The sequence below is a fragment of the Egretta garzetta genome, unplaced genomic scaffold, assembly GCF_000687185.1.
Source record: "Egretta garzetta isolate BGI_Z169 unplaced genomic scaffold, ASM68718v1 scaffold5, whole genome shotgun sequence".
Lineage (NCBI taxonomy): Eukaryota > Metazoa > Chordata > Aves > Pelecaniformes > Ardeidae > Egretta > Egretta garzetta.
The window spans coordinates 5,210,840-5,226,743 of NW_009259707.1; the positions used below are offsets into that span (position 1 = coordinate 5,210,840).

The following is a 15,904-nucleotide window of genomic DNA, read 5'->3' on the forward strand; positions in this document are numbered from 1 at the left end:
GGACAGTTGCCACCGCAAACTGACAATCCATGATCCCCCTTCCCAAAAGACTTTAAGAATAAGACTAACAAGAACAGATTATCAGGCATAACTGCAAAATTAGAAAGGGGTCCTTATTACTTCCACCTCTGTCTTGATCTCAAGGTGGGCAACGCAGAGACAGAGGAGGATGGTTAAGCACTCAGGTGCGAGATCTTCACTCCTCTGGAGTATAAGCTCCAATGTTAACCCCATAGCAGCAGCTATAGTGGTAGTGGGTAACACAAAAAATGTTGCTTACCATGCAGCAAGGCAATAAATACAGCAGAACCAACAATGCACAAGTAAAACTCAGGCAGCACCATCAACTAGAGTGGAAGTGGGAGAATGTGGACTTTGTAGGAGGCTGGGAAAGCAGTGCCTTTGGGAGGCAATGGTAGAACCCAAGGAACACAAGGTGAAATTAAATAGTGGCAGGAAACACCAGCTATGTTCATATTAATAGGTCAGATAGGGTCAGGGTCCAGCCCCAAGCGGTGGCACACAGTCATCCACCCTCTCTGCTTAACTGTTAACATGCTTGCTAATGTGGTTTTGGCCTAGGCCAACTTCTGTTCTTCCAAACACTGACTCTCACTCGGGACTGCACGGCCTAAGGTCCCTTCCTGAATGTGGCATACCCTGGTTTGAAGGAGGAGCAAGATGAGTGCATGTGTGTGAGCTGTGCCATGCTAGTTGGCCTCAGGGCCAGTTGCTGATCTCTTGTATTGACTAGTATAGGCATAGTCACTGGTGCCAAGAAAAGATGGGGGGAGACGAGAGGTATGAGGTTGAGAACCAGGCAAGAGAAAAGCGCACAGGAGATGGGCAAAGAGGGCAATATAAAGAAAAAAATATCCCGAGGTACAAGTGGGGAGTGGTTGAGACAAGTTTTATCTTCTACTCCTTTATTTACACACTGCCTCTTTAGATTTTAGTTTTTTAAGACATGGACCAATCGTCTCTGATCCATGTTAGGCATATGCTCTGAGAAAGTGTCATCGTTAATACCAAAATGCCAGAAAATACCAGACCCTGACTTGCTGAAATACTTTTGGATCTGTAGTAAGTCCAAAACCTACAAGATTATTATCTTTCTCTTCATTCAGTGTGAGAATGAGGAAGAGTGCAGAGACATCAAGAAGACTCATTTAGAGAAAGAAGGTTCTTCACGATTAGCTGCCTCTGCCCATAGCATCACAACAGCAAATCACTGCAATATGAATGAAAATAGGTAAGCATTTTCCTTCTTATTTACTACTGAGTCATACAACTAGTTGCAGTTTAATAGTGTGTTATTTTTTCCTATAATAGGATTTATTTTTTAATTATCACATTTTATGTTGAAAAATTGCCTGCTGCATTCTCCTTTCTTCTGGTTTAATGAACAAGTTAGCAGCTCCTGACACATTTATATACTCGCATTTTTGTCCTATTGCACAAAGAAGTTGTGAGTTCAAGTGTGGGGCTCATAGAATGAGTAATTATAGCTAGAGGAGCGCAACCATCCAAGACATACTCCCAAACACTGTGTTGTAGGTACCAATTCACGTAGGCAACAATCTTATAACCTTTTCTTTCCTTACAGTGTTACGAGTTTCAAACTTAAAGTTTGGCTGTATGTCTGGGTATACAATTATCTACAAACTCTATGGAAAAGACTGAGAAAAATATTTGTAACAATGCCTGCAGTACCCAGTGCCAGAATATATTTGAGATTACAAGCAATCTATTCTGTGTAATTAATGGGTATTTTAGGACAAGGAATTCAGACTTTAGAAACAATCAGATTTTCAAAGGATGCAGGGCATGAAACAAATGATGAATATTTAGCATTTGCTGGCATGGTTTATGCACACAGACCCCTATGAATGTCAGATCAACCATACCGAGTTTCTCTGGAGGCTTCCAGCAGTCAAACTTACACATGCCTCTTTTCAGAGTTCAGCTGCATGCTGGTTATCAGTATTTTAAAAAAAAAAAAAATTTCTGGTAGCATCAGGGTATCTTTTGGAGTGGAACTGCTAAAATTAGAGAATAGTTGTATTTATTGTAGTCGCCTTTTCTGTTGTACACATCACTAATGAGTTTGAGCGATTCTTGTCGTTAATACTGGAAAAAAACATGGAGAAAACTAATATATTCAGTGCTTATTCAAAAATATGCATTTTATTCCTTTGTCCTGACATGTCACATATGTTTCATAAGGTGAAAACAATACACAGAACAGTTTGCTTTATTGTAGGTGATTGCATGCAGGCATGCCATTCCTCCTACCGCAGCGTCGTATGTTTTACGTCGCATTCATTCTCAGAGAATAGCATGGCTGTCACAGCTTGCTATGTCACAGGGTTAATTCTGTGCTTCCTGGAAGCAGGACAATAATTTGTGTTTTGCTTGACATTATATTCAGTACTCCTGGAAATAAACAAAAAAGAAGGTCTTAAATGTCTATTTGCATCCTAATTCTTCCCTGGTCTGCCCTGCTTCCAAGAGGTTTCTGTGGCTTATGCTACATGATATCAAATGCTGCTATTCCCACAGCTGAGGATGGGCTACTGAGGCTATGACTAAACCAGCAGTGCAGGTATCAGGACCTCCTGTCCCTCTTGCCACCAGCGGCTGCTCATGCTGGCAAATCCTCCCTCCAGTTATGCCACCATAGCTGAGCTGCCTGTGAGGCTCTCCTGTAAATTCACTCAAGAAACATGTCTGAAAACAGAACTCTTTCCTCTTCTTTTTTTTTTTTTTTGACTGGGTTGTTATTATTCAGCTCCCAGCAGAGCCCCCCAGACAGTTTTGTCAGCACAGCTGAGGGCTGGTAGCTAAGAGAGCAGCAAAAACACCTTCAGATATGAGCATTTTCTACTGTGGTGTTACAGTCTGAGGTGCAGACCAAGCAAGGCCCTGTTTGACAGGATTTGAAAATATCTTGCATCTGCGGCGGGTGCCACAACCTGCCCACTCCCAGCAGACCAGAGCTCACTGCGGGTTGTTCTGCGCAGCGTCTCAGCATAAGATGATTGTGCTGCTGCAACTGGACTGCTCACCATACGCTTAGGTGGGCCCTAGGCGACATGCCAAAGGCCATGGAGAAGGTCTGCAGCACAACTAGAAACCACAGCTACTCCTCACAAGCTCCGGGCCAAGCTTTTGAGGCTTGGCTACACTTCCAAAGAGCTATGGCTTCTCTTGGATGCGTTAGGCCTGCACTTGTGACAGTGATGTATAAGCATGGCTAGTCAAGGCATGGGTTTATGTTTGAAAAGAGGAAAAGAAATGACAGCATCGGGATGCACATTCCAAATAGTGCTAAAGATCTTATTTTTTCTTAGGGAGAGAAGAAGGGCAGAGTTGTCCATCTCACACACCCTGATTCTTGCTTTCATAAACAGCCTTGGTCATGAATGCAAAACAGTTCACGTTGTGTTTTAAAGGTACTACACTGTGGAAAACAGGAAAGGTTCTGCATTCTGATTCATGGCTTCTCTCACAGCTGGTTTTTAAAGATTGGCCAGATAAATGGACAAATGCAAGATAAGAGCACATTTAATTAGCTCTGTTCCCTGAAATGATGTGCAGAAATAAAGTATAGTTTGTACCATATTCTTTTTTGCGATTCCATTAAGTGTATACTGTCTGATACAGTAACTATAAAGAAGTGAGAAATGTCCATAAAAAGTAATAGGCTGAATAAAGGGGAATGTGATAGGGAAAGGTATTGTGTTAAAATAGTCTGCCTGACCTTAATCACAGTTTTAGTCTCAATGCAAACTGTCTGCTTAAAAAAACTTTTATTTTGTGTGTGTTGCTTTAAGATTTTCAGCTAAATTTTTTCTTCAAATTAGTACATCTGAAGTTTATTTCTGGGCATATTTTTACGGTCTGTCTGACTTCTCTTCATCCAAAGCTTCTCCCAAATAAATGAAAGCTGAAAATACTGTCTGTGTTACAGCGTTCTTTAGAAGGCGAAGCAGCTCACATTTCTCTGCGTCTACTGTTTGCATAGGTTTCCTTTTGTCTGCAGTACCAGCCTATGTTTCTTTGTCTTCAAAATCTGTATTAGATTAGTATAAACAGCGCTACCAAAGGCTGGGCGTGGAGCACAAAGACAAGCCAGTCATCTTTAAACACATTTCCTGGTTTAGTTCGCATGTGGTTTTATTGCCATGCCTTATAAATTGTCACCTGTAATGGTGAAATAGGGCTCCATAACCTGAACTTACACTTCAGAGCCTAATCTTCGTCTCCAGCTATCCCTTAAGAAATGGTGAGCAAGTGGCTATTTATCTCTGGTTTTTTTTTTCAAGTACTCTGATACGGACTTTAACATGATACAAATTTGTAAATGAACTCTTGGTCCCAATACTGTAAGCTTGTTTCCAGATACCAATAGACTTTATCCTGCCAGCAGGTTTTAAATTCAAAGTTTTGGTAATATATAAAACATTTACCTTTCTCAAAGCCAGCTTTGTGACACTCCATTACTGTAATTTCCATTTCCAGCTTGGCAATACCAATAAATAAAAATGAGAAAATGCTTCGGTCACCCGTCTCTCCCCTCTCTGATGCATCAAAACACAAATACTCCAACGATGATTTAACTTCCTCCAGCAGACCTAATGGCAGCAGTCTATTACCTTCCATCTCCTCCAGCAAAAAACATAAGGGTGAAATCCAGTCACAGCCACATCCCGGAGACTTCAATGTAAGTTTATGCTGTTGTTCACAGTATACAGCCTAGCTGGATATTTTTCACTTTCTATTGCAGTCCGTGATAGTTTTGTAGAATGTTATGCAAAAAAATTGTAGTAATGAATGTTGTATTGTAAGTTCAGTTTTCCTGATTCGGAGTTTAGCAAGGCACAGAAGAAAGTAAAGAGAGCAGGCTGTAAAGCAGGCAAATACCAAAGGCTACATAAGCAAAAGGTAAAAGCTAATGGCCCAGAACAAACGGCTTTAGGCCTCCAGGGTATCGCCTGGGCACGATGCAAGCCCCCTACATCCAAAAGTGTGGTGCATAAGGCCTCCACTGTATAAGGCCCCTGCCTAACCACGAGTGTGCCTGCAGATAAGTTCTCCTACATGTCTTAAAACCAACTTTCTCAGGCATTTCTACTTACTCTTGACACCAGCGAACATCTTAGCACCAGCCTCCCAACTCAGCTCCATCAGAGCCCAGGTATTCAGATACCTATCAGAAAGTCTTGATCACACTAAATGTGTCCAGAGCATCCTTCCAGATAAGGCCGTATTACTACACCGCATAGGTAGCCACTGCCATCAGAGCACGGAGAGGGAGGAGCAGGTGCTGCCCCCCCATATATGCATGAGTTCTGTGATTAGGATGCTGGAGTAAAGAGCCTGTTAGCTCTTCTGGTTGAGGGAATTCACATATCTCTCGTACTTACCTCTCAAAATCATACCCTACCCTCCAGGACTCTGCCGGTAGAAGAGCAAGGGCAGAATATTGTCACGTCCTCCCCCTGAAGTCGTTCTGCTTTGTGTGAAGTACCTAGAAGAAGCAGTTTGGGTACCATCGTATTGATGTCCACTGCTGGAGCATCTAGTCAAGCTGTTAGGGCATTCTGCCACTGCCAGAGTGGCCCATGCTCTTCTCCTTGCTACAAAAGCCATTTACGTATTTGATCCTATATCTAGTTGTTGTATTTGTTGTTTGACACATAAGAGGCTTCCACAGCCCAAGTATTAGTGCCTAAGCAACTTTCAGGAAACCAAACTACCTGAGTTGTAGCAGTGGTCTCTTCCAGCCACTTTTGCTGTGGGGATAACTGGCCCCACAGTATACATTAACTATATATGACATATATTTATTTCTTGAGAGTGGATGGGGAAGTAGTAACTATAATCTTAATTTTGGACACTTTTTAAAAACCAAGGTATCATAAATTGTGTGTTTCAAGAATATCCTGCAGATGCTTTTGGTAAATTGAAATAAAATTAATTGCATAAAAATATTCCAATAAAAAGGCATTTTAACATATCATAGTCATTAATTTATTTTTTCATGGATTAAATGTAAATTTTTAATATTTTAACATTTTAAACGTAAGTTTAGAGGTTTATAACCCATTCAAAATTATAATGGTATGATTCTTCACTGGATAGCTTGAAAACAATTTAAATTCCTTCACAGGCAAATATGCTGGAAATCAAAAGTAAAAGGTGATTGCTTTATGATCCACACCCTTAGCAAATGTGTTTCACTGAGATTTTCTGCATAGCCTAGCAATGCACCATTTGGTCAACATTTCAACAACCTTTGCAATAAAATTCTTATATATCTGGTTATTCATCTGAAAACATCTGGATGCACCATGTAGAAGATGAGAGCTCATGAACTATAAATGCTAAAGTTAGTTTTGTTATATCCCAGCTTCCCATCTGGCACCTAACTAGCATGCCCAAGCGGCCCTTTGAATTTCTGTCGGAGTCTGCGAGCCAGGGAGTGGCTTTTATCCCTCTGAGCTTCGTGCCCCATTCCCTATTGCATTTCTATTTGTCACCTACTGGAGAAAGAACTGTGTTTTCTGGCAGTGGTTATCAACCAAAACCAACCCAGCACCTTCTGCTTTGCACTGTACCAGCGCGTGGTAGCCCACACAGCCAGTCACTCGGTGGGACGAAGGGCTCATGAGGCCACACGAAGAACAGGGCTGCAGCTGAGGGAATGTGTGAGACCCTGCCAAAAGACCTGTGCTTTGGCTGTGGCACAGAGCAGTGATCTTTCAAGCTGATCAGGGGCCCAGAGCAGAAAGAAACCTGGACCTTGGGCTACAACTCCATACTGCACATTAGCAGTGCAGAGTGAAACAAGTCAAACAAGTGAGCCTTGCTCTCCCGAGGCAAGGTACAATGCTAGTTTGGAAGCTGGAGACTAGAGATATAACTTGATCTTCTAAATGACCACAACAGATCTATTCTTTAATAATTTCATTTACTATGTTTCAGAGTGTTTTGATAGTTACTAATAGTTCAGCTCCATTTCTTCCATATATCACATTGAAATTCAAGCCCTTTAGAAAGCGCTCTGAGCAATATCGGTGAATTTAGGGTTATCAGTGACAGGACAGTTATACGTACTCCCTGCTGAAATAGTAGGAAAACTTAAGTGCCAATTTACAACACAATGCAAAGACACTCTGTTGTTTATTAGTTGCTTTTTTGAAGTTAGTAGCCAATTCCTCAATGTCTTCTCTGCTGTTTGTTGTCTAGAAAGCAATTCACATCAATTCAGAAAATGTTCTTCTCTGCAATAAGCCCCAGTCCCAAACAGAACCTTGGTCACCTCTGTCCAGCACACCCAGGGACTGCAGAAGGACAAAGCTTATCTTTGATGATATGTAAGTACAGATGACTCTAAAATAAAGAAAACAATGTCGTTTTCTCCATTTAATGTGAGAAAAATAAATTTGTCCAACAGGAACTGAGACATGGCCGGAAGCATTAGTATATAGTAATGCTGCTGTACATCGAGAAATGAATGAGACATACTGTATATACTCTTTAATTTTTCATAATAAATTAAGCCTCTAATCATCAGGGAGCAGTGAGGGCTGACTGTTCCCTAAAGGACAGGGAGCCAAGGGGAGGAATGTGTCTGGCGGGGCAGGGGCCGTGCCAGCCAGGGGTCCCGTCCCACAGCACCCAAGCAAGGTGAGCGGGCAGGCCCAAGGGTGGAGCCGGGTTCAACCGAGAGCCTAGCTCCTCAGGCAAGTCCATGGTGATGAGACAGGTCCACGGTCAGGCCAAGGAAGTCAGGTCAGGGTCAGGTCCGGTGAGGGTCAGACGCAGCCCAGTGACTGCTGGGTGTGCACAGGGACGAGGCAGGTCAGGGGTCCAGCCAGGAGGACAGTCTCCAGGTCAGGGTCCAGATCGATGAAGGCCATGGCTGGGCACAAGCATGGCTGTGAAAGGGCTGAAGACGGGCACACTTTGAGTGAGTTGGACAGGGAGCAAAGGCCCAGACCTGAGCTTAAATGGATTTCTTTAGCCTGTGGGCAGAGGGAGGAGGCCCCACATGAGGCAGGACAGGGCCATTAAGGCTTTTTCAGTACCCTTGAGGCTCTGGCATTAATTATGCACACATCAGGCTATTAATATATACCGAACCATCGCAAGGCAGGGTGACAGGGGCACCCTTCTTGTGTGCCCTCGGGAGCAAGGGGAGAGGACACATCCTTGGAGCCTTGCATCCCTGAGCCTTGACAGCTGCTGCTGTCATTGCTGCTGCTGCTCAGGAGAAGGTATCACAAAGCAGGGTGAGCAGGAGGCAACAGTGGTTGGCATAAGTACCTGGAGGGATACCTGGCCCTCCCCACCTCCACTACATCCTTCAAACATCCCCTGCTCTCATCCTCTGAAAAAAAAAAAATCAGCTTGTAATTGTCCTTCTTCTCTTTTTGGTGAATTAAAATGGGTGGTTTGTTTCCCAAGGTCATTTAGGATGTGGTATTATTTAGGTAAGGTATAAAGATGAAACTGAAGGTTGAAATCCTGGCATCTAGAAAATTATGATTCTTTTTGACTTGCCATTTTCTAGCCTGAAAAATACTGATTTTTCTAGTGTAGAAGAGGTTCTGTTGAAGCTATGCCTCAGACTGCCTGGAGCAAACACAGCTCTGTAAGCCACGCGACCTTGATGCACCTTTTATTCTCCCAGACTTTCACCTACAGCATCACTAACTCTTTTATACTAAGGAAAACCCTGGGAAAATATCTGTTTCCTCAGGACCTGCTTTTTACCCGAACAGGGATTTAATAATAATAATTGTAATAATTGCAATGTTTATTCACACCACCTGGTTCAGAGGGATGACAGCCTCTCATATAGAGAATCCAGCTTCCCTACTATAAGGCATAAATAATTCCCATAAACTTCAAAAGGACATAACTGCTTTGTTTGTCAAGAAAAGACTGGTGAGATTAATGTCTGTGGGTATTCATGGCAGTCATAAGGAGATATAAGTTGAACAAATGTAATCATTTTTTTCTGCCCCTTTTGGAGAAAACTCCCCCCATGTACACATTCCTATTTTCCCTCCCTCTCCACTTCCCTCCATGTTATTTTTTACCTCTTCCAGTGCATTTATTCAACAATCTCCACTGAGAAAATGTGAAACTGTTTAGAAGTACTACCTAACTCTTCATATCTCTTAGAATACTTTATCATCTATAACTTACTTGCAACTGTTCAATTTTTCTGCAGTTTATATATGTACATATGAGGCAGAAAGGTATCAGGGTGCCTGATAAGAGTCAAAATTGTAGGACGTGCTCATCTGTTTGGATTAGAAAAAAAACAGTCAGAAACAACTAGAACAGATGTATTGTATCTTCATCCGATTTTCCCTCAAGATGCTGACAAAAGACAGGGGGACTGGTTTGTTTTGGTTTTCCCCTAGAATACTGCCATAGGAAAACTGCTTTTTTCACTGTCTCTGTCATCTAAGAGGCTTTTATCACCTGCTTTCTCCATTAGTGATACATGTGATTTCTCTGGCAGGCATCTTCAATAAGACTGTTTCACCTTTTCAGAGAGAGATACAATAAACCTGTGCCTGTATAGTGCCTTCCATGTAGAATGTCCCCAGGCACTTGTGGCCTGTTAAAAAAAGCAATCTAAAAAGCCAAATAAGATGAAACACAGAATCAAATGCATCTTAATTTGCCCTTAAAAACCAGAAACAGTTAAATGCCTGTTGTGATAAATAGGGGAGGGAGATTTTCATGTACTACAGCTGTCATCCACAACCTGTATCTAGGAAACACCACCAGAATACCAGCTATACTAGACCTTGATTCTGAAATTACTGTGCAGAGAAGTCACTGAAATGTAGCAGATTAGACTGGCTGCAAATGTTAAATGTCAACAAGTTTGACTCACATGTTAGAAGGATCAAATTAAATACGGCAGCCAGTGTCTTTCAAATTTGTCTAGTACCACAGCAGAAGATTTGAAGAAATGCAATACAGTAGGTCTAAAATGATGTAGTAATCCTAATGGCAGCATTTGTCCAAAGTGATGCCTATGAAGCATTTCATCTCATAATCCATGAAGTTCTGAATTACTGTAATCCAGCCATAGCTTTAAAGTCTTCATTTTAATCAGAACCTGTAGTTTTTAAGCGACTAAATCCCTTCTATTTGATTTAAAACAACAACTAATTTTTTTGACCAATCAGTGTCTCTTTGCTGTATTCTCAATTTATTTTCTCCAGATCATTGACAACAGCTGTCACTAGCAATAAATTGGAACACAAGTAGGTCAATAAAAAGTATATCTTGCTTGGCAGAGTGCTGTACACACATACATCGCAATATAGAAGTGAATGTAGCTAACAGTCTTCAAAAGGCAGGCAAAATCCTACTTGCCCTGGTTTGCCATTGTTTACCGCCTGCTCTAAACATGCTTCGAGGTACCCAGCATGCCACACGTATAAGTGACATCGAGGCTATTTCCAGTATTAATTCTTAACAAGATTTCCTGGATTTTTGGCCATTTCTGACTCTATGAAGAGAACATTTTCAAGGCTACATAATAATGCTTCAAGCCAAATTCAGTCCTGCTGTAATTTCACTGAATGACAGAATTCCCAATAACCGCATTTAGGAACAAAGTCTGTTGTCCTTGAATTGATAAGCACAGACATGCTGTGGGTGCCTGAGGGCACAGTCCAACACCCTCCTCAAAATACTGCATGTGTGGTATAAAAAAAAAAAGAGCAGAGCGTACCCAGCTTCGCAGTTTTCCTTATGCCTAAATCAGAACATGCTCCTCAGGATTATTTTCTCACTTGCATTGTGGTTTACCTTTTCCAACTTGGGGTGTGGTTTTCCTTCACTTACATATATTTTCCTTCTATTCTGGTCTTACAGGAGCAAGTTAATACATCTTCTTCAGCTTTTTTTTTTTTTAATTTGTATTTTGTTGAATATTTGTTCCACTTTTATGGATTTAGGTGCTACACACACTGACCAGCTTTACATTGTCCAAGGGACATATCCTGCTGTGAGATAGCATTCCTGTTTGTCAAGCAGTAAGCCATATACCCAGAAAATACTCAACCTGTAAAGGTGTTATGCATAGAGCTCATAAAGAGCTCAAAAGATAACTTCTTGGCACATCTCTTTGTTTTGGCTTGAACCCCACATCTCTCATTTTCAGTCTCCTCTTCCTTGTTCTTGTGTTTCAGAGTGGAAAGGAAAATGTGCTCGTGGGTTGTGGCTCCCAAACAACATCTGGAAGTCATCACACTTTGCATTGCTCAAAATGCCTGAAGGACCTCTGGTCTTCTGATGTATTTAGGAAGACTTTTGTAGTGCTGAGCCCATCCTCAGGAGCACAGTTAAGGAATAGAGCTTGGCTCCTCTTTCTTCTCATTAGCAATCTACAAAATCACTGGTCAGATAGACCAACATCTACTACACTAAGTTCCTCAAAAATTCATATGCTTTGGACTGCTCCCAGTTTATTGTTTTGGGGGGATTTCAAGACTTCACCTGACCATCCCATTCTTCTTCTCCTTCCCTTCTTACTTGTAGCGCTGAATTTTCTCATGTGAACACTGCTCATGAGAAAATAACATTAGACTATTAGAAAGCAGACACCATGTCCCATGATTAGATAATTAAGCTGCCTGTTCTCTGCAAGACCACCTACCCCCTTCCTTCTTAGGAACATTTTGTGAGAGCTTGGTCTGGTGGGAAATAGATGCTTAATCAGCTCTAGCGGGAGATTCTCACGGGGTAAAGAATTTATAGCCACTATTCCCTGTCGTGAAAGAAAAGCCAGAGCTGTGGACCTCATCTGAACTTACAAGCTACATCCACGCCTCTCCTCTGTTCCTACAGGCAAGTGGTCCAGCATTGCCTATGTTTATACGATTAAACTGTCTTCACTCCCCAAAACAAAGAACACTCACCGCCTCAAGAGAGCAGTCCCCGGCCTGTGCTGTCCCCCAGCTGTGCCCAGGCTTTGTCTGGGACTGAGCTCAAAACTATGCCAGGGAGAGTATTAGCAATTAAACAGCATGGATGATCAAATGATAGAGCTGGTATCCTTGCCCTGCTTATTTCACTTGCACAGACATAGCCAAGGAACGGGTTTATTGACAGACTCAGATCTGAAATAGCCTCTGATAATTCTGCTACTCAGGAAAGAGGATTTGTTTGCATCAGTTGATTTTGATGTGCCTTTTTGTTATTCTACAGCTTGTCTAGAAAATATCTTTAGTCCACAATGAATCATAACAGTGAGCAGGACAAGGGTCTTCTAATCAGGCCCCTCTAGGTCCCAGCAGCAGAGCCGCTTCTCTCAGACAGGAGAGGACAGTCTCTCCCACCAGTCTCTCCCAGTCTTTCCTCACCTCTGCAACTGGTGAGCAATGAGCAGATGCCTACAGCAGCTGATGAGAATCCTCCAAAGCCTGCAGCTTTTTGACTAATCTAGGTCTCGTACTGAATATGAAGAAGGCTCGTCTAACCTCCTGTGGTGTTTACCATTCTCCCACACCTCCGGTTCTTGACAGAGTTTGTTTTCCTCAGGTTTGGTGACAAACATTGGTTTCTCCTCAAAGAGCTAAAAGTCCATCCCAGGGTTTGTCTTTTTGTGCTGGATCACAGAGAGCTGTTTGTTTTCATCACCCTCAATGCCAGGATTCACAGGTGTGGTGTGTAAGAGATATTCTAATGCCTCTATTTGCAACTTAATTCCTAAGTCAGCTTTGCTGTTCCTGTGGCAGTGGGAAATACCTTTACATATGTTTGAAGAATGTGCTTCAAGTCCATTTTCCAAAATATAATTACCCAAAATTTCCCTTTTGGACTAGAAGGCTCACTGTAATGGCCCTAGAGTGCAAAGGCTGTCATCCCCCAGGGAAATCTGGGAGCTTTCCTGATCTTTCCTTCAACATATAAAGGATATTTTCATCTTCCAGTGATAACTAGCCACACTAGCAAATTAGCATAACCACTTTAGCCTAGACAATCACATGCAGACTGTTCAAACTCATTTTTAGCCTGGGAATACCCTGTTCATCTTGAGAACCAGCAATGAGTCATGGAGCTGGAGAGGGGATGTGCTGAGTTAATGCACATGAGGAATATGAATTCCCAAAATCCCTATCAGATGCTTTCCTGGTCTTCTAGTGCCTGATTATGTTTTCTTTCAAATCCTGCGATTACTGAAGTTTCTTAGACTGGCATTGCAGGACAGGAGCCCTGGATAGAGTCTTTGTTTCAGGATCACCTGCTCCTTTCAGTGTAGATACCCCATTCATTGACTCAGGTTTCACATGTTCTGTCATCAACAGTTTCACCCACACCTTGGCTTCTCACTCATCAGAGCTGGGAACATGGGAGCTGGCTGCCAGGTAGTCCCTCTCCCAGAAAGATCTTTGGTTTTCAGCTGCCTCTTGAGGATTCATGGTGTGATTCCATGGTATTTTAAAACAATATAAATCTGGACTGCTGAGGTCCTGCCCTCGCTCCTTAGGTCTGACTGTAAAGGCTTTCACCCCACCTTCAACTGAAATGAGCTGATTTCAGAATATCTATTTAATATACATTGAAAGAGACACAATTGTAGTTTATCTGCAAGGATGTAGTGTTTTCTCCCTCTGCTTTTAATACAAGAGCTTGTCTCTATTGTTAATTCTTCTTTCATTCTTCTCTCTTTGCTTGTACGCTTTGCCCTTGCATATTTTAGTCTAGATATTGATTTCACACGGATATCTTTTAAGTCATGAATCTGGGTCATGCCCAGGAATTTGTAGTGGATTTTGACTCTTCCTCATGGTCTTTTGTATTTCACTATATTGGCTGGTTAGTCTAGGGGATTTTGCATTTTTGCCAAAATAGGAATCCCCACTTATTTTATCCTTCTTCATTTCATTTAAATTAGGTGCCAGACTTTAATTTTGTCTGCTATTTTTTGCAACAGTAACTCCCTCTCTAGGTATCTCTACTATTCATCTATTCATCTAGTTTAAGATATTGACCTTGTTATACTAAGCCCAACAAGATAGTAATTGTGTAGTTGTGTGATTGAGTAAATTTTTCTAACATTTGGCCTGACTCCAATCAGTTTGTTTGTTCCTGTCTTTCTGAAATGCCTATAGCATTATCATTTAAATGGGTCACAAATACTCTCTCTGCCCCCTCCACTTGCATGCTCCTTGGTTGAACTTCCCAGACCTGCTGGGTCTGCCACAGTGCACGTGAGATTCCTGTAACTGGGTACCCACATTGTACAGTGCCATGGGCTCTCCCCAACCTCGTGTGCCACCATGTGTGCCGTTCCCAAGACGCAGCAGTGCCATGTCCCATAAAACAATATCTAAGTTGTGGAATGGGTAGGAGGCCATGAGACATTGGGAGAGAGTGCTATTTTGTAGAGTAAGACCTGCTCCCCAGCTTCAGCTCTGTCTTTTACCCCCAAGATGACCATCCTTATCTGTGACCCAACGTGTCAGGCACGCTCCTGACGTACATCCCAGTATGAAACAGCAAATAGGCAGAACTGTATGCACCTACCTTTCACTTTACGTGGTTTTCTTGCTCTTACAGGATTTTCTTCTCCTCTTGGACTGAAAGTTCAGAGCCTACTGGCACAGCTTCAAAACTGTACGTGGGCTAACCCTGGCTATGCCAGTTTCTTCTGATTTGCCCCTAGCCCTGACCAAATTTTAAAGTCTCTTATTTTGCTGTTCTTCTCCCTTCCAGCACACTCACTTTCTTAGGGTCTAGATTACTAAAGTTGTGAAACTGTTCCTATATTTAGAATTATGATTTAAGCTGCTTTTATTATGTGCAATTGTTGTACACCGAGGAAGCACTAGTTTGTTTTTTTATAACACTTCAGCAGCATTATCTCTGAAGGGTATTAAAATATGCACTTGGCTACATTTATGATGTTTAATTGAACTTTTATTAGTTTTTTTTAATGTACCCTCATAAAGCACCATACCACAGTAAGAAATAATGTACAAGTGGTAGATTATGTAAATGAAGCAGAAAATGCTATAGTTTAGTATTTAGTTCATATAAAATACAAAAATTAGATGAAAAATGTGGTTTTGAATGCAGTTATAATTAAAATTGTATATTGGAGTCTAAGCTACACCGTACTCTGTAAATACCAGCGGTTGCACTTAGTTCCAAGGAGATTATGTTGCAGTAGATGCTGATAAATTACTGTACGAAGTAAGGCTTTTATTGATTCACTTTGTTTGATTCTCTTCCCCTTTTTTACTGCATGAGTTTACATTTTTGCAATTATCTGCTAAACTGGAGTAAATTAAATTCAGAGAAGGCAGCAAAAGACAAAGGTGGCAGAGATACGCTGTAATGGCATAGAGCTAAAGAGGGTGAGAGAAACATATACACACACGCGAGCATTTCACCTGAGTAATGGTAACACCACTCTTAGGAGCTCAGCAACCTGGAAATTCTGAAAGGCTGCTTCTAGAAGGGGAGTAATTACCATGCCCGCAGCCATCTCCCCTCACGCTGGGATCCCGCGCAACATAACGAGCAATGGAAATGCTGTCTTTCCTGCTGGTTTTCGACAAGCTCCCAGAGAAAGTGGTGGCCAGGCGAGTGAGAGAAATTCGGGACAGTAGCGGATTGTTTGATAAATTTCATCCCGGATTCAGCCACAGCCATGCAACCGAGCCTGCCCTTGTCAAAGTCATAAATGGTTTGAATGCCGCTGCTGAAAAGGAAGCCTGGCCTTGTTTGTACTATCAGATCTAGCCATGGGGGGGGGTTATTCTGTAAAAGGCCGGATTCTGTTGCAGTGCCTAGGTGACTGGCTAGTGTTGACTGAGAATGCGTTGAACTGGTTCCAGCGGTACTTGATTGC

The 15,904-nt window shown here is 42.0% G+C and overlaps 1 protein-coding gene across 1 annotated transcript in view; it reads left to right on the plus strand.

Annotated features, from left to right (window-relative positions):
* The window catches only part of AFF3 (AF4/FMR2 family member 3), a 285,751-nt gene that overhangs the window by 249,780 nt on the left and 20,067 nt on the right, over positions 1-15,904 (plus strand). The window contains exons 15-17 of the mRNA XM_035894361.1: positions 1,128-1,252; positions 4,525-4,726; positions 7,255-7,382. Coding sequence (XP_035750254.1) covers positions 1,128-1,252; positions 4,525-4,726; positions 7,255-7,382 — 455 coding nt within the window. The remainder of the gene's footprint in view (positions 1-1,127; positions 1,253-4,524; positions 4,727-7,254; positions 7,383-15,904) is intronic.